The sequence below is a fragment of the Aphelocoma coerulescens genome, unplaced genomic scaffold, assembly GCF_041296385.1.
Source record: "Aphelocoma coerulescens isolate FSJ_1873_10779 unplaced genomic scaffold, UR_Acoe_1.0 HiC_scaffold_118, whole genome shotgun sequence".
Lineage (NCBI taxonomy): Eukaryota > Metazoa > Chordata > Aves > Passeriformes > Corvidae > Aphelocoma > Aphelocoma coerulescens.
This window is the reverse complement of record NW_027183476.1, coordinates 486,388-510,407: the sequence shown is the minus strand read 5'-3', so window position 1 is coordinate 510,407 and position 24,020 is coordinate 486,388. Positions and strand designations below refer to the sequence as shown.

General features: G+C 60.7%; 1 protein-coding gene across 1 annotated transcript in view; it reads right to left on the bottom strand.

Annotated features, from left to right (window-relative positions):
• The window catches only part of SPTBN4 (spectrin beta, non-erythrocytic 4), a 55,367-nt gene that overhangs the window by 26,935 nt on the left and 4,412 nt on the right, over positions 1-24,020 (bottom strand). Inside the window, 18 exon segments of the mRNA XM_068998464.1 lie at positions 1,970-2,236; positions 4,260-4,341; positions 4,343-4,407; positions 7,789-7,879; positions 10,806-11,008; positions 11,867-12,623; positions 13,701-13,838; positions 13,926-14,796; positions 16,045-16,195; positions 16,272-16,574; positions 17,231-17,389; positions 17,481-17,598; positions 18,400-18,587; positions 22,150-22,262; positions 22,521-22,636; positions 22,750-22,830; positions 22,907-22,998; positions 23,088-23,261. Of these exon segments, the coding sequence (XP_068854565.1) occupies positions 1,970-2,236; positions 4,260-4,341; positions 4,343-4,407; positions 7,789-7,879; positions 10,806-11,008; positions 11,867-12,623; positions 13,701-13,838; positions 13,926-14,796; positions 16,045-16,195; positions 16,272-16,574; positions 17,231-17,389; positions 17,481-17,598; positions 18,400-18,587; positions 22,150-22,262; positions 22,521-22,636; positions 22,750-22,830; positions 22,907-22,998; positions 23,088-23,261 (3,969 nt within the window).

The following is a 24,020-nucleotide window of genomic DNA, read 5'->3' as shown; positions in this document are numbered from 1 at the left end:
CTCACATCCTGGTGTCCCACTACCACCCAACGTCCCCCCAAGACCTGGTGTCCCCCCAAGACCTGGTGTCCCTCCAGCACCCAATGTCCCCCCAGCACCCGATGACCATGCAAGACTTGGAACCTGCCCCCAACACCCAACATCCCTCCAACACCCAACGTCCCCCCAAGATCTGGTGTCCCCTCCAAACCTGGTGTCCCCTCACATCCTGGTGTCCCACTACCACCCAGTGTCCATCCAAGACCTGGTGTCCCTCCAAGACTTGGTGTTCTCCATAACTTCTCTCCCCCCAACACCCAAGGTCCCCCCAAGACCTGGTGTCCCCCCAAGACCTGGTGTCCCCTCACATCCTGGTGTCTCACTACCACCCAACGTCCCCCCAAGACCTGATGTCCCCCCAGCACCCAATGTCCCCCCAGCACCCGATGACCATCCAAGACTTGGAACCTACCCCCAACACCCAACATCCCTCCAACACCCAACGTCCCTCCAAGACCGGGTGTCCCCTCAAGACCTGGTGTCCCCTCACATCCTGGTGTCCCACTACCACCCAGTGTCCCCCCAAGACCTGGTGTCCCCCAAGACCTGGTGTCCCCTCAAGACCTAGTGTCCCCTCCACATCCTGGTGTCTCCTCTACATCCTGGTGTCCCCTCAAGACCTGGTGTCCCCTCACATCCTGGTGTCCCACTACCACCCAATGTCCCCCCAAGACCTGGTGTCCCTCCAACACCCAATGTCCCCCCAACACCCAATGACCATCCAAGACTTGGTGTTCCCCATAACTTCTCTCCCTCCAACACCCAAGGTCCCCCCAAGACCTGGTGTCCCCTCAAGACCTGGTGTCCCCTCCACATCCTGGTGTCCCTTCCACATCCTGGTGTCCCACTACCACCCAGTGTCCCCCCAAGACCTGGTGTCCCTCCAAGACTTGGTGTTCTCCATAACTTCTCTCCCCCAGCACCCAAGGTCCCCCCAAGACCTGGTGTCCCCTCAAGACCTGGTGTCCCCTCACATCCTGGTGTCCCACTACCACCCAATGTCCCCCCAAAACCCGATGACCATCCAAGACTTGTTGTTCTCCATAACTTCTCTCCCCCAGCACCCAACGTCCCCCCAAGACCTGGTGTCCCCTCACATCCTGGTGTCCCACTACCACCCAATGTCCCCCCAAGACCTGGTGTCCCTCCAACACCCAATGTCCCCCCAACACCCGATGACCATCCAAGACTTGGTGTTCCCCATAACTTCTCTCCCTCCAACACCCAAGGTCCCCCCAAGACCTGGTGTCCCCTCAAGACCTGGTGTCCCCTCACATCCTGGTGTCCCACTACCACCCAATGTCCCCCCAACACCCGATGACCATCCAAGACTTGGTGTTCTCCATAACTTCTCCCCCCCCAGCACCCAAGGTCCCCCCAAGACCTGGTGTCCCCCCAAGACCTGGTGTCCCCTCCACATCCTGGTGTCCCCTCACATCCTGGTGTCCCACTACCACCCAATGTCCCCCCAAGACCTGGTGTCCCCCCAAGACCTGGTGTCCCTCCAACACCCAATGTCCCCCCAACCCCCGGCACCCAACACGACCATCCAAGACTTGGAACCTACCCCCAACACCCAACATCCCTCCAATACCCAACGTCCCTCCAAGACCGGGTGTCCCCTCAAGACCTGGTGTCCCCTCACATCCTGGTGTCCCCTCACATCCTGGTGTCCCACTACAACCCAACGTCCCCCCAAGACCTGGTGTCCCCCCAAGACCTGGTGTCCCCTCACATCCTGGTGTCCCTCCAACACCCAATGTCCCTCCAACACCCGATGACCATCCAAGACTTGGTGTTCCCCATAACTTCTCTCCCCCCAGCACCCAACGTCCCCCCAAGACCTGGTGTCCCCCCAAGACCTGGTGTCCCCCCAAGACCTGATGTCCCCCTCAAGACCTGGTGTCCCCGGTGTCCTCCCCAGTCCCACCTGCAGCCTCTTGAGCTGGCGGCTGACGCTGCGCAGGTCGGCGGAGCCGCTGCCCACGGTCTCCAGCTGCTCCTCGAGCCGGCCCAGCCGCGCCTCCATGTCGGCGTAGCTCCGCGCCAGGCGCTCGGCGGCCGCGGCTTCGGCCAAGCGCCGGCTCCGGGCCTGGCTCGTGGTCTCCAGCTCGAGCCAACATCGCCGCAGCTCCTCCAGCTGCCGCCGCACGGCCCCGCTCAGCTCCGGCTTGGCCTGCACCAGCTCCTCACCTTCCTGGGGTGGGTGATGGGGTCAAGGTGGGTGATGGGGTCCAGGGGGGACCCCAAATTTGTCATGAGGGGGTTTGGGGAGGTGTTGGTGTAGCTCCTTCTCCTCTCATGGGGGTTTTGGGGTCAAGGTGGGTGATGGGGTCCAGGGGGGACCCCACATACATCACAAGGGGGTTGGAGAGATGTTGGTGCAGCTCCTTCTCCTCTGGGGTGGGTTATGGGGTCAAGAGGGGGTTTGGGGGTCCAGGGGGGACCCCAAATTTGCCATGAGGGGGTTGGGGAGATGTTGGTGCAGCTCCTTCTCCTCTCATGGGGGTTTTGGGGTCAAGGGGGGTTTGGGGGTCAAGGGGGGACCCCAAATTTGTCATGAGGGGGTTGGGGAGGTGTTGGTGCAGCTCCTTCTCCTCTGGGGGGGTTTTGGGGTCAAGGGGGGGGTTGGGATCCAGGGGGGACCCAAAATTCATCTCAAGGGGGTTGGGGAGATGTTGGTGCAGCTCCTTCTCCTCTCATGGGGTGGGTTATGGGGTCAAGGTGGGGTTTGGGGGTCCAGGGGGGACCCCAAATTTGCCACGAGGGGGTTGGGGAGGTGTTGGTGCAGCTCCTTCTCCTCTCATGGGGGTTTTGGGGTCAAGGGGGGGTTTGGGATCCAGGGGGGACCCCAAATTTGTCATGAGGGGGTTGGGGAGATGTTGGTGCAGCTCCTTCTCCTCTGGGGGGGTTTTGGGGTCAAGAGGGGGTTTGGGGGTCCAGGGGGGACCCCAAATTTGTCACGAGGGGGTTGGGGAGATGTTGGTGCAGGTCCTCCTCTCATGGGGGTTATGGGGTCAAGGGGGGTTTGGGGGTCAAGGGGGGACCCCAAATTTGCCATGAGGGGGTTTGGGGAGGTGTTGGTGCAGCTCCTTCTCCTCTGGGGGGGTTTTGGGGTCAAGGGGGGGGTTGGGATCCAGGGGGGACCCAAAATTCATCTCAAGGGGGTTGGGGAGATGTTGGTGCAGCTCCTTCTCCTCTCATGGGGGTTTTGGGGTCAAGGTGGGTGATGGGGTCAAGGGGGGACCCCAAATTTGTCACTAGGGGGTTGGGAGATGTTGGTGCAGCTCCTTCTCCTCTCATGGGGTGGGTTATGGGGTCAAGGTGGGGTTTGGGGGTCCAGGGGGGACCCCAAATTTGCCATGAGGGGGTTTGGGGAGATGTTGGTGCAGCTCCTTCTCCTCTCATAGGGGTTCTGGGGTCAAGGGGGGGTTTGGGGGTCCAGGGGGGACCCCAAAATTCATCAGGAGGGGTTTGGGGAGATGTTGGTGCAGCTCCTTCTCCTCTGGGGGGGGTTTTGGGGTCAAGGGGGGGCCCCAAAATTCGCCACGAGGGCATTTGGGGTGTGGGGGGGGGGAGATGCTGGATATGGGGGGGGGGGGGTTGGGGGATCTTTGGGGTGGCTTGGGGGGGGGAAGGGGGGGTGCAAAAAAGGGGGTGCAGGGCTGGGGGGGGGGGCAGCTGGGCTGGGGGACAACCGGGGGGGGGGGTTTTGGGGGGGTGGGGGGGGGGGGTCCGGGGGGGAATATCGCGATACCGCCGGGGGGGGGGGGGACACGAAATGGGGGGGACACGAAGGGGGTGGGGGAGGGGAAGGGGGGGGGGGGGAGACCCCGGGGACCCCCGGGGGGCTGCAGCGGCGAACGACGCAACCACGGGGGGGGAGGGGGATGGGAGGAGGAGGAGGAGGAGGGGGGGAGGGGCTGCAGCACTGGGGGGGGGGGGTGGGGGAGGGGAGGGCACGGGAGGAGGGGGAGGGGGAGAAGGAAACAGAACCCGCAACCCCCCCCCCCTTCACTCCCCCCTCCCCCACAGCGCCCCCCAGCCCCTAAGCTCTAAGCCCATCCCCCAACCCCCACCCGCGACCACCCCCCACGATTTTTTTTTTTTTTTTTAATTTTTTAATTTTTTAATCCCCCTCCCCCTCCCCTCCCCCCCTCCCCCCCCCCCCTCCCCTTTTTTTTTTTTTTTTTTTTTTTTTTTTTTTTCCCCCGTCGAACCTTCTCGATCCTCTCCAGCCATTCCCGGTTCTGCGCCAGCTCCGCCAGGAACGCGGGGTGCTGCAGCCAGGGTTTCGGGGGGCGCGGGGGGGGGGTCCCTCGAGGGGTCCCCCGCCATCAGCGCCTTGTCGCGGATCCAGACATCCAGCTGCGGGGGGAGGGGCGGCTCAGCACCCCCTTCCCGATCCAGGGTTTTCACACCCCCCCCCTTCCTTCTTCCCAAAAAAAAAAAGCGGAAAAAGGGGCAAGAGGAGCCCCCCCCACCCCCACCGCGCCGGGTTTTATTTTTTTTTTCCCTTTTCCCCCCCCCCCAAAAAAAATCCCAAAAATAAAAAGAGGAAGGGAAAGGGCGAGAGGAGCCCCCTCCTCCCCTCTTCTTCCTTCTTCCTCCCCCCCCCCCTTTTTTTTTTTTTCCCAAAAAAAACGGCGGATTTGGGGTTGGAAGGGTCGGGGGGGGGGGAGGGTGATGGAGGAGGAGGAGGAGGAGGAGGGGGAGGATGGAGGGGGGTGAGGATGGAGGAAGGAGGATGAGGATGGAGGGGGGTGAGGATGGAGGAAGGAGGATGAGGATGGAAAAGGAGGATGAGGATGGAGGAAGGAGGATGAGGATGGAAAAGGAGGATGAGGAGGGAAAAGGAGGATGAGGATGGAGGAAGGAAGATGAGGATGGAAAAGGAGGATGAGGATGGAGGAAGGAGGATGAGGAGGGAAAAGGAGGATGAGGACGGAAAAGGAGGATGAAGACGATGGAGAAGGAGGATGAGGATGGAGAAGGAGGAAGAGGAAGGCGCCGGAGGCTGCCCGGAGGCTGCGGGAGGAGGAAGGATGAGGATGAGGACGGTGGAGGCTCGGCCGTGATGCAGCAGATCCCGGGCGGAGCGCGAGCGCCGGATGAGCCCCGAGGAGGCTCCGCCGGGATCCGGCCAAACCTCCCGGAACGGGGCTGGACCCCCACCCCAAAATCCTGGGAATCCTCAAAACCCCAAAATCCTGGGAATCCTCCCAACCCCAAAATCCTGGGAATCCTCCAAACCCCAAAATTCTGGGAATCCCCCCACCCCAAAATCCTGGGAATCCCCCCAACCTCAAAATCCTGGGAATCCCCCCCAGCCCCAAAATCCTGGGAATCCTCCCCCACCCCAAAATCCTGGGAATCCTCCCCTAACCCAAAATCCTGGGAATCCTCCAAACCCCAAAATCCTGAGAATCTCCCCCACCCCCAAATCCTGGGAATCCCCCCCACCCCAAAATCCTGGGAATCCTCCAAACCCCAAAATCCTGAGAATCCTCCCCCACCTCAAAATCCTGGGAATCCTCCCCAACCCCAAAATCCTGAGAATCCTCCAAACCCCAAAATTCTGGGAATCCTCCAAACCCCAAAATCCTGGGAATCCTCCCCAGCCCCAAAATCCTGGGAATCCTCCCCAACCCCAAAATCCTGGGAATCCTCCCCTACCCCAAAATCCTGGGAATCCTCCAAACCCCAAAATTCTGGGAATCCTCCAAACCCCAAAATCCTGAGAATCCTCCCCAGCCCCAAAATCCTGGGAATCCTCCCCAACCCCAAAATCCTGGGAATCCTCCCCTACCCCAAAATCCTGGGAATCCTCCCCATCCCAAAATCCTGGGAATCCTCCAAACCCCAAAATCCTGGGAATCCCCCCCACCCCAAAATCCTGGGAATCCTCCAAACCCCAAAATCCTGGGAATCCTCCCCACCCCAAAATCCTGAGAATCCTCCCCCACCCCAAAATCCTGGGAATCCTCCCCACCCCAAAATCCTGGGAATCCTCCAAACCCCAAAATCCTGGGAATCTCCCCCACCCCAAAATCCTGAGAATCCTCCCCACCCCAAAATCCTGGGAATCCTCCAAACCCCAAAATCCTGGGAATCTCCCCCACCCCAAAATCCTGAGAATCCTCCCCCACCCCAAAATCCTGGGAATCCTCCAAACCCCAAAATCCTGAGAATCTCCCCCACCCCCAAATCCTGGGAATCCCCCCCACCCCAAAATCCTGGGAATCCTCCAAACCCCAAAATCCTGAGAATCCTCCCCCACCTCAAAATCCTGGGAATCCTCCCCAACCCCAAAATCCTGGGAATCCCCCCCACCCCAAAATCCTGGGAATCCTCCAAACCCCAAAATCCTGGGAATCCCCCCCACCCCCAAATCCTGGGAATCCCCCCAACCTCAAAATCCTGAGAATCCCCCCCTACCTCAAAATCCTGGGAATCCCCCCCACCCCAAAATCCTGAGAATCCTCCAAACCTCAAAATCCTGGGAATCCTCCCCCACCCCAAAATCCTGAGAATCCCCCCCACCCCAAAATCCTGGGAATCCTCCCCAACCCCAAAATCCTGGGAATCCCCCCCCACCCCAAAATCCTGGGAATCGCCCCCACCCCAAAATCCTGGGAATCCCCCCAACCTCAAAATCCTGGGAATCCCCCCCACCCCAAAATCCTGGGAATCCTCCCCAGCCCCAAAATCCTGGGAATCCTCCCCAACCCCAAAATCCTGGGAATCCCCCCCACCCCAAAATCCTGGGAATCCTCAAAACCCCAAAATCCTGGGAATCCCCCCCACCCCGCACTGAGGAGCAGGGCGGGGACACCCGGGGGGGGGGGGGACTTTGGGGACCCCCAACCCCGACCCCAAATCCATGGGGGGACGTGTTTGGGTCTCACGGATCTCCTGGGATGGACCAGGCAGGTCCCACCCCGACCACCACTGAAGCCCCCTGAGATGCTGAGGAGCCTCTGTGGGGCTGGTGGGACTCCAAAGGGTCTTGGGGACCCCCAACCCCGACCCCAAATCCATGGGGGGACATGTTTGGGTCTCACCAACCTCCCATCTCCACGTGATGGACCACAGAAGGTCCCATCCTGACCACCGGTGAAGCCCCCTGAGATGCTGAGGAGCATCTTGGGGACCCCCGAGGGTCTTGGGGACCCCCAACCCCGACCCCAAATCCATGGGGGGACGCGTCTGGGTCTCCCCCCCACCTTGCAGCTGCTGAGGATGGACCACAGAAGGTCCCACCCTGACCACCGGTGAAGCCCCCTGAGATGCTGAGGAGCCTCTGTGGGGCTGGTGGGACCCCCGAGGGTCTTGGGGACCCCCAACCCCGACCCCAAATCCATGGGGGGACGCGTTTGGGTCTCACCAACCTCCCAACTCCACGTGATGGACCACAGAAGGTCCCACCCTGACCACCGGTGAAGCCCCCCGAGATGCTGAGGAGCCTCTGTGGGGCTGATGGGACCCCCCAGTCCCACTTTGGGGGGGATTTTGGGGGTCCCCCACCCCAAAACCCACCAGTGACCTGATGTGGACCCCACCACGGACCTGGAGGTGACACCTGAGGTGACACCAAGGGGGTCTGGCCACCCCCCACCTGCAGGAGAACCTGGAGCTCGCCCCCCACCATGGATAATTTTGGGGGGGGGGGGGGTGTCTTGGAGTTTTTTGGGGGGAGGGTCCGGGGGTCTCGGGGGGGGGGGGAGGGGTCGGGAGGCCGGGTCTGACCTCGCGGCAGTCCTGGAGGAACCTCTGGAGCTCGAGGTGGTCCTGGAGCCGCCGCGTCCACTCCTGGGCCAGCTGATGGTTGCGTTGGCTCCTGCGGGTGGGGTGGGGGGGGGAGGGGAACCCCCTAATTAACCCCTAATGAACCCCCTAATGAACCCTTCATTAAGCCCTAATGAACCCCCTAATGACTCCTTCCTGACCTCCTAATGAGCCCCCTAATGGACCCCTGAACCTCCCCTCAAAAGGGAAACTGAGTCACGAGGTTCCATCTGGGATCCACCAGCAGATCCAGCTCCGTCCTCGTTCCTGGGGGGGTCCGGGGTGGTGTTTTGGGGTCCTGGGTTGTGTTTTGGGGTCCTGGGTCAGGATGGAGGATCCTGGGTGGTGTTTTGGGGTCCTGAGTCAGGATGGAGGGTTCTGGGTGGTGTTTTGGGGTCCTGGGTGGTGTTTTGGGGTCCTGGGTGCTGGTGGTGGGTCCTGGGTCAGGATGGAGGATCTTGGGTGATGTTTTGGGTTCCTGGGTGGTGTTTTGGGGTCCCAGGTGGTGTTTTGGGGTCCTGGGTCAGGATGGAGGATCCTGGGTGCTGCTTTGGGGTCCTGGGGTGGTGTTTTGGGGTCCTGGGTCAGGATGGGGGTTCCTGGGTGCTGCTTTGGGGTCCTGGGTGGTGTTTTGGGGTCCTGGGTCAGGATGGAGGGTCCTGGGTGGTGTTTTGGGGTCCTGGGGTGGTGTTTTGGGGTCCTGGGTGGTGTTTTGAGGTCCTGGGTCGGGATGGGGGTTCCTGGGTGGTGTTTTGGGGTCCTGGGTTGTGTTTTGGGGTCCTGGGTCAGGATGGGGGTTCCTGGGTGGTGTTTTGGGGTCCTGGGTGGTGTTTTGGGGTCCTGGGTCAGGATGGGGGGTCCTGGGTGGTGTTTTGGGGTCCTGGGTCAGGATGGAGGGTCCTGGGTGGTGTTTTGGGGTCCTGGGGTGGTGTTTTGGGGTCCTGGGTCAGGATGGAGGGTCCTGGGTTGTGTTTTGGGGTCCTGAGTCAGGATGGGGGGTTCTGGGTGGTGTTTTGGGGTCCTGGGTGGTGTTTTGAGGTCCTGGGTGCTGTTTTGAGGTCCTGGGTCAGGATGGGGGGTTCTGGGTGGTGTTTTGGGGTCCTGGGTGGTGTTTTGGGGTCCCAGGTGGTGTTTTGGGGTCCTGGGTCAGGATGGAGGATCCTGGGTGCTGCTTTGGGGTCCTGGGGTGGTGTTTTGGGGTCCTGGGTCAGGATGGGGGTTCCTGGGTGCTGCTTTGGGGTCCTGGGTGGTGTTTTGGGGTCCTGGGGTGGTGTTTTGGGGTCCTGGGTGGTGTTTTGAGGTCCTGGGTCGGGATGGGGGTTCCTGGGTGGTGTTTTGGGGTCCTGGGTTGTGTTTTGGGGTCCTGGGTCAGGATGGGGGTTCCTGGGTGGTGTTTTGGGGTCCTGGGTGGTGTTTTGGGGTCCTGGGTCAGGATGGGGGGTCCTGGGTGGTGTTTTGGGGTCCTGGGTGGTGTTTTGGGGTCCTGGGTCAGGATGGAGGGTCCTGGGTGGCATTTTGGGATTCTGGGTCAGGATGGGGGTCCCGGGAGGTGTTTTGGGCTCCTGAGTGATGTTTTGGGGTCCTGGGTCAGGATGGGGGGTCCTGGGTGGTGTTTTGGGGTCCTGAGTGGTGTTTTGGGGTTCTGGGTCAGGGTGGAGGGTCCTGGGTGCTGTTGGGGGGGTGATGGGTGGAGATGTGGGGTCTCGGATGCTGCTGGTGGGTTCTGGGTGGAGATGGGGGGTCCTGGGCTATTTTGGGGGGTCCTGGGTGGTGTTTTGGGGTCCCAGGCGGTGTTTTGGGGTCCTGGGTGCTGTTTTGGGGTCCTGGGTGAGGATGGGGGTCCTGGGTGGTGTTTTGGGGTCCTGGGTGAGGATGGGGGTCCTGGGTGGTGTTTTGGGGTCCTGGGTCAGGATGGGGGTCCTGGGTGGTGCTTTGGGGTCCTGGGTGCTGTTGGGGGGGTGATGGGTGGAGATGTGGGGTCTCGGATGCTGCTGGTGGGTTCTGGGTGGAGATGGGGGCTCCTGGGTGATGTTGAGGAGTCCTGGGTGGTGTTTTGGGGTCCTGGGTCAGGGTGAGGGTTCCTGGGTGGTGTTTTGGGGTTCTGGGTGGTGTTTTGGGGTCCTGGGTGAGGATGGAGGGTCCTGGGTGGTGTTTTGGGGTCCTGGGTCAGGATGGGGGGTCCTGGGGTGGTGTTTTGGGATTCTGGGTCAGGATGGGGGGTCCTGGGCTGGTGTTGAGGGGTCCTGGGTGAGGATGGGGGTCCTGGGTGGTGTTTTGGGGTCCTGGGTGAGGATGGGGGCTCCTGGGTGATGTTGAGGAGTCCTGGGTGGTGTTTTGGGGTCCTGGGTCAGGATGAGGGTTCCTGGGTGGTGTTTTGGGGTCCTGGGTCAGGATGGGGGGTCCTGGGGTGGTGTTGAGGGGTCCTGGGTGAGGATGGGGGTCCTGGGTGGTGTTTTGGGGTCCTGGGTGAGGATGGAGGGTCCTGGGTGGTGTTTTGGGGTCCTGGGTGGTGTTTTGGGGTCCTGAGCGGTGTTTTGGGGTCCCGGGAGCTGCTGGTGCCTCCTGGGTGCTGGTGGTGGGTTCTGGGTCAGGATGGAGGGTCCTGGGTGGTGTTTTGGGGTCCTGGGTGGTGTTTTGGGGTCCTCGGTCAGGATGGAGGATCCTGGGTGGTGTTTTGGGGTCCTGGGTCAGGACGGAGGGTCCTGGGTGCTGCTTTGGGGTCCTGGGTGGTGTTTTGGGGTCCTGAGTGGTGTTTTGGGGTCCCGGGAGCTGCTGGTGCCTCCTGGGTGCTGGTGGTGGGTTCTGGGTCAGGATGGGGGTTCCTGGGTGGTGTTTTGGGGTCCTGGGTGGTGTTTTGGGGTCCTGGGTCAGGATGGAGGATCCTGGGTGGTGTTTTGGGGTCCTGGGTGGTGTTTGGTGGCTCCTGGGTGGTGCTTTGGGGTCCTGGCAGGTCGGGCATCTCCGTGGTGGGCACCTACTTGGCCCGGAGCGCCTCCATGGCCTCGGCCACGCGGTCGCTGTGGAGGTTGCGCTGGCGCCGGAGGCTCTCGCCGGCCTGAAGGACCAGCTGGACCTTCTGCAGGTTCAACTCCAGGGTGGTGGTGAAGTCCTTGTGCTTCTTCAGCGCCTTGGTCACCCCTTCCACCGTGTCCGGCAGCTCGGCGTGGGCCAGGGTGGTCTCCTGCGGGGGGGGGGGGGTTGGTGGGGGTGGTGACCCCTACGCTGTCCTTGGTGTGGTCACCCCAACGCCACGGGAGATCCACCAGGAGCTGCTCCCAGCCAAATCCATCGCCCAAGACCTTCTACAAACCATTGCCACCACCTAAGATCTGCTTCCACTCATCTCTATCAACCAGGACCTTCTTCCACCCATCATCCCCATCAACCATCCATCATCTCCATCATCCAAGATCTTCTCCCATCCATCATCTCCATCACCCATCCATCATCTCCATCATCCAAGATCTTCTCCCATCCATCATCTCCATCACCCATCCATCATCTCCATCATCCAAGATCTTCTCCCACCCAAACCCATCACCCATCCATCATCTCCATCCAACCAGGACCTTCTCCCACCCATCATCTCCATCACCCATCCATCATCTCCATCATCCAAGATCTTCTCCCACCTAACCTCATCAACCAGGACCTTCACCCACCCATCATCTCCATCACTCCAGACCTTCTCCCACCCAACCTCACCACCCAGGACCTTCTCCCACCCAAACCCATCACCCAAGACCTTCTCCCACCCATCATCCCCATCACCCATCCATCATCTCCATCATCCAAGATCTTCTCCCACCCAACCTCATCAACCAGGACCTTCTCCCACCCATCATCTCCATCACCCATCCATCATCTCCATCACTCCAGACCTTCTCCCACCCATCATCCCCATCACCCATCCATCATCTCCATCATCCCAGATCTTCTCCCACCCAACTTCATCACCCAGGACCTTCTCCCACCCATCATCTCCATCACTCCAGACCTTCTCCCACCCATTCCCACCACCCACTGCCTCCTCCCTGACCTGGTTATAGAGGCTGTTCTGGCACTGCTGGACATCCCGGAGGAAGAGGTGGAAGACGTGGGACTGCACCAGGACCTCCCTCCTCATCTCCCAGCTCTGCAGGAGCTTCCCCCAGCCCGCGTCCAGCTTCTGCAGCCACTGCTGGAGGGACAGGTAGGGCACCTCCATCTCCTCCACGGCCAGCAGCTCGCTGGCCGCCTGGATCTTGGCGTAGTCCTCCTCGTAGCCGTTGATCTCCTCCTTGAGGGCCACGTGGACGTTCAGCAGCCTCTCGGCCTCGGCCAAGCTGTCGGGGACCTCCTCGGAGCCCACGGCCGCTTGGGTCTTCACCAACCACCCCAAGAAGTTGTCCAGGTCCTGGATGAACTGCTGGAGGCGTCCGGCGATGGTCAAGGTGTCCTCACACCCTTGGAGGGCCCTCTTGAGGTTGTCCCACTCCTCGCTGATCTCCTCGAAGGGCAGCAGGATCTCCAGGGCGCGGCCGGGGTGGGCGGCGGCCAAAGCCTCTCCCTCCTGCTGGAGCTCCACCAGCCGCGGCTCCAGGACCACCAGGGCGGCCTCCATGGTGGACAGGCGGCGCTGCAGGGCCAGGACCCCGCCCAGGTCGCTGCCACCGGACTGGGTGGCCTCGATGGCTTTTCTCTTCTCCCGCACCTGCGCCTTCATCTCGCTGCACTCCAGGAGGAAGTTCTGGATCTTCAGCACGGAGCTGAGCTGGCCCTTCTTGTTCTCCACCAGCTCCACCACCCGGTTCCAGCTGGGGACGGGGACAGGAGAAGGGTGAGACCTGCCCCGAGCTGGGATGGGGCCCACCAGGATCAGCACCAAGCCTTGGGATGGGCTGGGAATGTTGGCCTGGAGACCTGGACTCCATGGGGATGTCCCACCAGGGGAGAACCACAAGTTGGGGGTCTCCAGGCAGCCCCAAACAAAGTTCATCTGATCCAGGAGGCCCCAAGAAGGTCAAAGTCCACCTTGGACCACCAGGATGGGCTTGGCTCATTGTCTTGGAGAGGTGGAACCCATGGGGACATCCCACCACTGGACAAACACAAGGTTGGAGATCTCCAAGCCACCCCCCACCAAGGAGACCTCAAGAAGGTCAAGGTCCACCTTGGGACCCCCAGGATGGGCTTGGCTCAGTGTCCTGGAGAGCTGGAACCCATGGGGACATCCCACAGGTTAGGGGTCTCCAAGCCACCCCACATCTGGTTCCCCCCACCAAGGAGACCCCAGAAAGGTCAAGGTCCACCTTGGGACCTCCAGGATGGGCTTGGCTCATTGTCCCAGAGAGCTGGAACCCATGGGGACATCCCACCACTGGACAAACACAAGGTTGGAGATCTCCAAGCCACCACCACCAAGGAGACCCCAAGAAGGTCAAGGTCCACCTTGGGACCCCCAGGATGGGCTTGGCTCATTGTCCTGGAGAGCTGGAACCCATGGGGACATCCCACAGGTTGGAGGTCTCCAAGCCACCCCACAGCTGGTTCCCCCCACCAAGGAGACCCCAAAAAGGTCAAGGTCCGCCTTGGGACCCCCAGGATGGGCTTGGCTCATTGTCCTGGAGAGCTGGAACCCATGGGGACATCCCACCACTGGACAAACACAAGGTTGGAGATCTCCAAGCCACCCCCACCAAGGAGACCCCAAGAAGGTCAAGGTCCACCTTGGGACCTCCAGGATGGGCTTGGCTCATTGTCCTGGAGAGGTGGAACCCATGGGGACATCCCACCACTGGACAACCACAAGGTTGGGGATCTCCAAGCCACCCCCCACCAAGGAGACCTCAAGAAGGTCAAGGTCCACCTCGGGTTCCCCCCCACACCCATACCGGCTGTTGAGATGGTCCTGGCAGGACCGGACCTCATCCGAGCTGGGGTGGCCTCCGTCCACCAGCTGCTGCACCACCTGGTTGACGTCCAGGATCCGCCCCATGACGCTGTTCATCTCCTGGTCCAGGCTCTCGAACCTGAGCAGATGGACACGGGCAGCTCCATCACGGCACCATGGACCCCAAGGTCCAGCCCTGTCCCATCCCACCCCATCCCCCACCCACCTATGCTGGACCACCTCGACCTCATCGAGCTCCTCGGGCACCTCCATCTTCTCCAGCCACTGCTCCTTCTCATCCACCCACACCTCGCAGGCGTGGACCTCGCTGAACATCCTGTAGACGGCCAGCGCGTCCTGCAGCCACTGCGTCCTCAGCACGGCCACCTCGGCCACCTCCCCGTAGAGCTGCTCCACCTCCACCACGCGGATCTGGACGTCCACCCCTTGCCGGTGGTCGGGCGCCAGGAGAGCCAACTGCTTCCGGAGGGACAAGACGGACGCCCGGTGCTTCTCCACCTCCTCCACCACCGCGCGGTGCTTGCGGAGGAGGGCTTGGGTGGAGTAATCGTCGTGGCCGAAGTCGTCGCTGGACACGATGCGGTACATGTCCTGCAGCCAGGCCACCAGGTCGTCCGTCTCGGCGCTGAACTGGAAGAAGTTGAGGGCGTCCTCCAGGCGCTGCTGGTGAAGCCCCGTGACCTCCTCCAGCTTCTTCCACCGCAGGCAGACTTCCCGCATCTTCTCCTGGATGCCCACGGAGCTGAAGGACTTCTTGGCCAAGATCTTCTCGCCTTTCTTCATGGTTTGGTGCAGCAGCGCCCGGCGGTTGCCCAGCTCGCCCAACATGGTCTTGTGTTTGTTGGTCAAGGTCATGACGCTGCTGAGGTCGCGGCCGCAGGTCTTGGCGGCCAAGATCTTCTCCTTCTCGCGGATCCAAGCCTCGGCTTCCTCCATCTCCTGGAAGAAGGTCCAGAGCTGGCGGGAATCCTCCAGCTCCTTCCGCCTCTTGGCCGCCAGCTCCTCCAGCTCCTCCAGGCACGTCTGGACGTGGTTGACGCGGTTGCAGATGATCTGGGGGTCGCAGGGTTGGTAGCCTGGACCGAGAGAAGGAGTTTCAGATGTCGGGACGGGGTGTCCAGGGAGTGGTGGGGCCACCGGCCCCAGGGGTGTCCAAGGAAGGAGCGGACGTGGCACTCGGGGGGACAGGGAGGGGTCCGGTCCTAGGTTGGACACGAAGATCTCAGAGGGCTTTTTCAAGCTCATTGGTTCAGTGGGGATTCTTGGAGGTGGCCCACCAGGAGCTTGGGTTGACCCTTCCATGGCCCACCAAGACCTTGGGTTGATCCTTTTTCCATGGTCTATCAAGATTTTGGATTGACCCTTCCATGGCCCACCAAGACCTTGGGTTGAGCCTTTTTCCATGGTCTATCAAGATTTTGGATTGACCCTTCCATGGCTCACCAAGACCTTGGGTTGAGCCTTCTAAGGTTCACCGTGACCTTGGGCCAACCTTTCTATGGCCCACCACAACCTTGGGTTGACCTTTCTATAATCCACCAAAACCTTGGGTCAAACTTTCCATGGTCCACCAAGACCTTGAGTTGAGCCTTCACCAAGACCTTGGTTGACCCTTCCATGGCCCACCAAGACCTTGAGTTGACCTTTCTTCCATGGCCCACCAAAGTGTTGGGATGACCCTTCTCCACCAAGACCTTGGGTTGACCCTTCCATGGCCCACCAAGATCTTGGTTGACCTTTCTTCCATGGCCCACCAAGGCCTTGGGCTGACCCTTCTCCACCAATACCTTGGGCTGACCCAACTCCACCAAGACCTTGGGTTGACCCTTCCATGGCCCACCAAGACCTTGGGATGACCTTTCTTCCATGGCCCACCAAAGTGTTGGGATGACCCTTCTCCACCAAGACCTTGGGCTGACCCAACTCCACCAAGACCTTGGGTTGACTCTTCCATGGCCCACCAAGACCTTGGGATGACCCTTCTCCACCAAGACCTTGAGTTGACCTTTCTTCCATGGCCCACCAAGACCTTGGGTTGAGCCTTCACCAAGACTTTGGTTGACCCTTCCATGGCCCACCAAGACCTTGGGTTGAGCCTTCACCAAGACTTTGGTTGACCCTTCCATGGCCCACCAAGACCTTGGTTTGAGCCTTCTCCAAGACCTTGGTTGACCTTTTTTCCATGGCCCACCAAGACCTTGAGCTGACCCTTCTCCACCAAGACCTTGGGTTGACCCTTCCATGGCCCACCAAGACCTCGGTTGACCCTTCCCAAGGCCAAGCATCTCCCTCTCCCCGTCACCCACCCCGGTGGCCCCCGTTACCCTCCAGCTCCGAGAACTTCAGCGCGGCGGCGTTGAGGGCCTGGACGCGCTCGGTCTGGGCAGAGATGTCGGCCTCCAGCAGCCCGTGCTTCTGCAGGAGGTCCTCAACCTCCAGCAGATGCTTCCCCAAATCCTTGGAGACCAGAAGAACCTGGAGAAGAACGACACCGCCTCATCCGACGCCGCCCAAATTTTGCCGCCACGCCCCGAATCTCCTCCGTCTCTACCTGCATCTCCTCCATCCAGTCGATCATGTAGACCATCTCCTGGAAGATCTTCTGGAGAGCCAGGTTCTGCTCAAGGCGGGCGCGGCGGGCGCGGACCAGCTCGGTCAGCAGCGCCCACTGGCGCAGGATGTTGTCCTTCTGGGCGCCGATGCGTCGCGTGTCGTAGTAGCCCTCGGACTCCATCTCCAGGGCCAGCTCCACCACCACCTGGATGCGCTCCTGGTACGAGGAGATGTCGGCCTCGATGGCCTCGTGTTTCTTCATGGCCGCCTCCACCGCCGGCAGGTCGTAGCCGAAGTTGTCCTGAAGGGGTGGGAGGTGGCGCAGGGTGAGGTGGGGTCCTCACCGGTCAAGGAGGAGGTCAAGGAGGTCCAACTATTCCTCTCTGGTCCTCAGTGAAGACCTCAATGAGGTCTCACCATCCTTCCCTGGTCAATGATGTCCAACCACCCCCTTCCCTGGTCAAGGAGGTCCCACCACTCCATCGCTGGTCAAGGAGGAGCCCAATGAGGTCCCTCCACCCCTTCCCTGGTCAAGGAGAAGCCCAATGAGGTCCCTCCACCCCTTCCCTGGTCAAGGAGGAGCCCAATGAGGTCCCACCACCCCTTCCCTGGTCAAGGAGGCCCCACCACTCCATCCCTGGTCAAGGAGAATCCCAATGAGGTCCAACCACCCCTCCCCTGGTCAAGGAGATCCCTCCACCCCTTCCCTGGTCAAGGAGGTCCCACCAGCCCTTCATGGTCAACAAGGACCCCAATGAGGTCCAACCCTCCCTTCCCTGGTCAAGGAGGTCCCACCACTCCATCCACGGTCAACAAGGAACCCCATGAGATCCCACCACCACCGATGAGGTCCCACCACCCAACACCGTGCTCCTCACCCCCACCCCACCCAGGGATTGTCCCACCCCACGCTGAAGGTCCCCTACGACCCTCCCAGCCCAGCCCACCCCACCCCACCTGCGAGACGAGGCGCTGGTTCTCGTTGAGCCACGTCTCCCTCATGATGGCCTTGTGGTCGAAGCGTTGGGCCAGCAGCTCCAGCTTCTCCTGCCGGATCAGCTCGTTCCTCAAGGCCACCTCCCGCTCGTGCTCCGCCTTCTCCAGGCAGGTCCAGGCCTGGTGGGTGGGGACACGGGCTCGTCACTGGTGTCCCCGACCCCACCGGGGTGTCCCCAGGGGTGGTGGGATTCCATGGCCACGTCCTCACCTTGTTGATGTCGGAGATGCTCTTGCCCTCGCTGGGCACGTAGAGCTTGCGGTTGGTGGCCCGGAGTTTGCTCTGGATGGTGAAGAGCAGCACCTCGAGGTTCCCCTTCTCCTGGAACCTGTGGGGTGGCACCGGTGGGGAGGTCCCCTGTCACCACCTCCACGAACTGGGATGTCACCATTGTCCCCCAGGTCCCACTGAAACCAGTTTGGGCTCAACGGGGACCTCCTCAACACCACCACCACAATGAGTTGGGACATCACCACCCTCCAGGTATCATCCATGACCAGTTTGGGCTCAACTGGGACCTGCCCATCACCACCACGATGAGCTGGGACCTCACCACCATCATCAACACCCTGATGTCCCATTGCCAGTTCGGGCTGAACTGGGACCTCCCCATGACCACCACCATGAGCTGGGACCTCCCCACCACCCCCCAGGTCCCACCACCACCACCATGGGCTGGGACCTCCCCATCACCACCACCACCACCATGAGCTGGGACCTCCCCACCACCCCCCAGGTCCCACCACCACCACCATGAGCTGGGACCTCTCCATGACCATCACCACGAGCTGGGACATCCCCACCACCACCACGATCTGGGACATCACCACCACCCCTCAGGTCCCACCACCACCAGTTCAGGCTGAACTGGGACCTCCCCATGACCACCACCACCATGAGCTGGGACCTCTCCATCACCACCACCACCACCATGAGCTGGGACCTCCCCATCACCACCACCACCACCATGAGCTGGGACCTCCCCACCACCACCACAATCTGGGACATCACCACCACCCCTCAGGTCCCACCACCACCAGTTCAGGCTGAACTGGGACCTCCCCATGACCACCACCACCACCACCAGGGTGAGGTCCCAGCCCACCCCAGCCCAGGAGGTCCTCCTCACTTGACGGGTTTCTCCAGGGTGCAGAAGGCGGTGAAGGCCTGGAGCTGCTGCTGGACGCCCGTCAGGGAGTTGGCGAACTTCTGGTTGGTGATGATGGTGATGGTGTGGTGGATCCAGGCCAGCAGCTCGGCCGCCAGCGCCTCGTAGCGCGCCGTGATGGCCGCGATCTCCATCACCTGGTCCAGGACCTGGTGGGATTTTGGGGTGGGCTTGGAGGGCCTGGGGAGATCCTACAGGAGCCCCACCAAGAGGACCTGGTGGGATTTTGGGGTGGGCTTGGAGGGCCTGGGGAGGTCCTACAGGAGCCCCCCCAAGAGGACCTGGTGGGATTTTGGGGTGGGCTTGGAGGGCCTTGGGAGGTCCTACAGGAGCCGCTCCCAAGAGGACCTGGTGGGATTTTGGGGTGGGGTTGGAGGGCCTGGGGAGGTCCTACAGGAGCCGCTCCCAAGAGGACCTGGTGGGATTTTGGGGTGGGCTTGGAGGGCCTGGGGAGGTCCTACAGGAGCCGCTCCCAAGAGGACCTGGTGGGATTTTGGGGTGGGCTTGGAGGGCCTGGGGAGGTCCTACAGGAGCCCCCCCAAGAGGACCTGGTGGGATTTTGGGGTGGTGTTGGAGGGCCTGGGGAGGTCCTACAGGAGCCCCACCAAGAGGACCTGGTGGGATTTTGGGGTGGGCTTGGAGGGCCTGGGGAGGTCCTACAGGAGCCCCACCAAGAGGACCTGGTGGGATTTTGGGGTGGGCTTGGAGGGCCTGGGGAGGTCCTACAGGAGCCGCTCCCAAGAGGACCTGGTGGGATTTTGGGGTGGGCTTGGAGGGCCTGGGGAGATCCTACAGGAGCCCCACCAAGAGGACCTGGTGGGATTTTGGGGTGGGCTTGGAGGGCCTGGGGAGGTCCTACAGGAGCCCCCCCAAGAGGACCTGGTGGGATTTTGGGGTGGGCTTGGAGGGCCTTGGGAGGTCCTACAGGAGCCGCTCCCAAGAGGACCTGGTGGGATTTTGGGGTGGGGTTGGAGGGCCTGGGGAGGTCCTACAGGAGCCGCTCCCAAGAGGACCTGGTGGGATTTTGGGGTGGGCTTGGAGGGCCTGGGGAGGTCCTACAGGAGCCCCCCAAGAGGACCTGGTGGGATTTTGGGGTGGGGTTGGAGGGCCTGGGGAGGTCCTACAGGAGCCCTCTGAGAGTCACATGGGGCTGGAGGGGTCACCAGGGTCCAGCCAGGCTGAGGACTTGGGTGGTCGTGGCCTGGCTGGTGGCCAGGGAGGAGGGGTGGGATGGCCATGGAGGTGGGGATGGACAAAGGGGTGGGACATAGATGGAGCGATGGATGGGACATCCATGGAGATAGGGGTGGACAATGGGATGGACGGAGGGATGGACAATGGGATGGACACGACATCCATGGAGATGGGGATGGACAATGGGATGGACCGAGGGGTGGACACGACATCCATGGAGATGGGGATGGATGGAGGGATGGACCGAGGGATGGACAAAGGGATGGGACATGGATGGAGTAATGGATGGGACATCCATGGAGATGGGGGTGGACAATGGGATGGACAGAGGGATGGACCAAGGGATGGAGATGGGGATGGACAAAGGGATGGACGGAGGGGTGGACACCACATCCATGGAGATGGGGATGGACAATGGGATGGACAATGGGATGGACACGACATCCATGGAGATGGGGGTGGACAATGGAATGGACAAAGGGGTGGACCAAGAGATGGACAAAGGGATGGGACATGGATGGAGTAATGGATGGGACATCCATGGAGATGGGGGTGGACAATGGGATGGACAGAGGGACGGACAAAGGGATGGACAGAGGGATGGACACAACATCCGTGGAGATGGGGATGGACAATGGGATGGACGGAGGGATGGACAATGGGATGGACACGACATCCATGGAGATGGGGATGGACAATGGGATGGACAATGGGATGGACCGAGGGGTGGACACGACATCCATGGAGATGGGGATGGATGGAGGGATGGACCGAGGGATGGACAAAGGGATGGGACATGGATGGAGTAATGGATGGGACATCCATGGAGATGGGGGTGGACAATGGGATGGACAGAGGGGTGGACCGAGGGATGGAGATGGGGATGGACAAAGGGATGGACGGAGGGGTGGACACCACATCCATGGAGATGGGGATGGACAATGGGATGGACAATGGGATGGACACGACATCCATGGAGATGGGGGTGGACAATGGAATGGACAAAGGGGTGGACCAAGAGATGGACAAAGGGATGGGACATGGATGGAGTAATGGATGGGACATCCATGGAGATGGGGGTGGACAATGGGATGGACAGAGGGACGGACAAAGGGATGGACAGAGGGATGGACACAACATCCGTGGAGATGGGGATGGACAATGGGATGGACGGAGGGATGGACAATGGGATGGACACGACATCCATGGAGATGGGGATGGATGGAGGGATGGACCGAGGGATGGACAAAGGGATGGGACATGGATGGAGTAATGGATGGGACATCCATGGAGATGGGGGTGGACAATGGGATGGACAGAGGGATGGACCGAGGGATGGAGATGGGGATGGACAAAGGGATGGATGGAGGGGTGGACACAACATCCATGGAGATGGGGATGGACAAAGGGATGGACGGAGGGATGGACCGAGGGGTGGACCAAGGGACGGACAAAGAGATGGACATGGATGGAGTAATGGATGGGACATCCATGGAGTTGGGGATGGACAATGGGATGGACGGAGGGATGGACACGACATCCATGGAGATGGGGATGGACAATGGGATGGACAATGGGATGGACCGAGGGGTGGACAGCACATCCATGAAGATGGGGATGGACAATGGGTGGACAAAGGGATGGACCAAGGGATGGATGGAGGGATGGACACAACATCCATGGAGATGGGGATGGACAATGGGATGGACAGAGGGACAGACAAAGGGATGGACTGAGGTGTGGACACAACATCCATGGAGATGGGGATGGACAATGGGTGGACAAAGGGATGGACCGAGGGATGGACAAAACATCCATGGAGATGGGGATGGACACAGGGATGGACAATGGGATGGACAAAGGGATGGACAATGGGATGGACACGACATCCATGGAGATGGGGATGGACAGAGGGATGGACGGAGGGATGGACCAAGGGGTGGACACAACATCCATGGAGATGGGGATGGACAATGGGATGGATGGAGGGATGGACACAACATCCATGGAGATGGGGATGGACAATGGGAGGGACAAAGGGATGGACAAAGGGATGGACACGACATCCATGGAGATGGGGATGGACAATGGGATGGACCAAAGGGTGGACAGCACATCCATGGAGATGGGGATGGACAAAGGGATGGACCAAGGGATGGATGGAGGGATGGACACAACATCCATGGATATGGGGATGGACAATGGCATGGAGAAAGGGATGGACAAAGGGATGGACACAACATCCATGGAGATGGGGATGGACAATGGGATGGACCAAGGGATGGACAAAGGGCTGGACCGAGATGTGGACACAACATCCATGGAGATGGGGATGGACAATGGGATGAACAGAGGGATGGACAAAGGGATGGACCAAGGGATGGACACAACATCCATGGAGATGGGGATGGACAATGGGAGGGACAAAGGGATGGAGATGGACCAAGGGCTGGACAGAGGGATGGACACCTCATGGAGCAAAGGATGGAGACCCCCAGGACGGTGGTCAAGCCCCACCTTCCCGATGCGCTTCCCCTCCACCGCCAGCGCCTTCATCTTGGAGAAGTAGTGGTAGAAGGACACCACGTAGGTGATGATGGACTTCTCATCGGGGTCCTCCATGTTGACATCTGGGGGGGGGCAGAGGGTCAGGCCACCCCCGCAAACCCCCCCCCCCAGGACCACCAGGGACGGTCCCACCAACGCTGCGGCCGATCCCTCAACCTTGACCCTTCCCAAAAAAACCCTGACTCCCAAAAAAGCGCTTGGAGGTGGAAAACCGGATGGGTGGAGATGCCCCAGGCCCTGTGACCGGACGGATGATGGACAGATGATGGACGGATGATGGACAGATGATGGACGGATGGACAGATGGACCCCGTCCGTACCTTCGGGGTCCAGCAGTTTGCTGAGCCCCAGGTGCTGCTCGGCCGTGTTGAAGGCCTGCTGGAGGTTGTAGGTGGCGTTGGACTTGGTCAACTTGTGGAAGTCGATGAGATCCGGCCTGGATGGGGTGGGGTGGGGAGGGACACTGTCACCTTGACCCCCACCGAACCCTCAGAGGTGACCCCGACATCCAGGAGGTCCTCCCCAGTGTCCACCCCCCCTGGCACTGACCGGTGCCTGTGGATGAGGGCGTTGAAGGCCAGGCCGTCCCTCCAGCTGGTGGTGAAGTTCTGGATGTTGACCTCGGGGTAGCTGTGAGGGACACGGGGAGGTCAGCAGGGGTCACCAGACCTTCTGGGAGGTCCACACCACCACCTCTGGTCCTCACCCGGCCGTCTTCATCTGGCACCAGAGCAGCAGCGCGTCCTTGGCCGAGCGCGTCTCCCGGTTGTCCTCGGTCTTGATTTTGATCACCTGGATCTGGGGGAGGACGGTCAGGGGACACCCAGGGGTGGCCGGAGGGGACAAAGAGGGTGGGGGACGGGACACGGACGGGACCCTGGTGGCACCTGGAAGCGGAGGATGATGGTCCAGATGAGGCCGAGGGTCAGGCGGTGGTTGCCATCCACGATGTCGTGGGAGCCGACGTTCTCCAGGTGGACGCGTTGCTCCTTGAGGAACTGCAGGGCCTTGTCCACGTTCTCCAGGGAGTGGATCCGCATCCGGCCCCGCGTCGGCTTGGGCTGGGAGAGGGGGGGAGGGGACACCGGGGACCCCCGGGTCGGAGAGGGTCCTGCCACCCCCCACCCCACCAGAACCGGTCCCAAACTGGTGGTGGTGGGAGGTGAGGGGTGACGGCGGTGATGGGGAGGGCCCAGATCAACCCAAACTGGTAGCGCTGATAGAGATGATGATGGTGATGATGGTGATGGTCATGATGATGATGGTGATGATGATGATGGTGATAACGTTGGCGATGGTAGATGACGACAATGATGATGATGGTGGTGCTGGCGATGGTAGATGATGATGATGATGATGATGATGATGACGGTGGTGCTGGCGATGGTAGATGATGATGATGATGATGGCGATGCTGCTCATAACGATGTTGACGATGATGCTCACGGTGATGATGACGACGATGCCGGTGATGACGCTCATGATGATGATGATGATGATGATAATGATGAGGCTCACAGTAACGATGATGATGATGCTGGTGATGGCGCTCATGATGATGATGATGATGATGATGATGATGATGAGGCTCATGTTGATGATGCTGGTGCTGCTCACGGCAATGGTGATGATGATGATGATGGTGGTGCTGGTGATGGCAGATGATGATGATGATGACGGTGGTGCTGGCGATGGTAGATGATGATGATGATGATGGCGATGCTGCTCATAACGATGTTGACGATGATGCTCATGGCGATGACGATGCCGATGCCGGTGATGACGCTCATGATGATGATGATGATGATGAGGCTCATGTT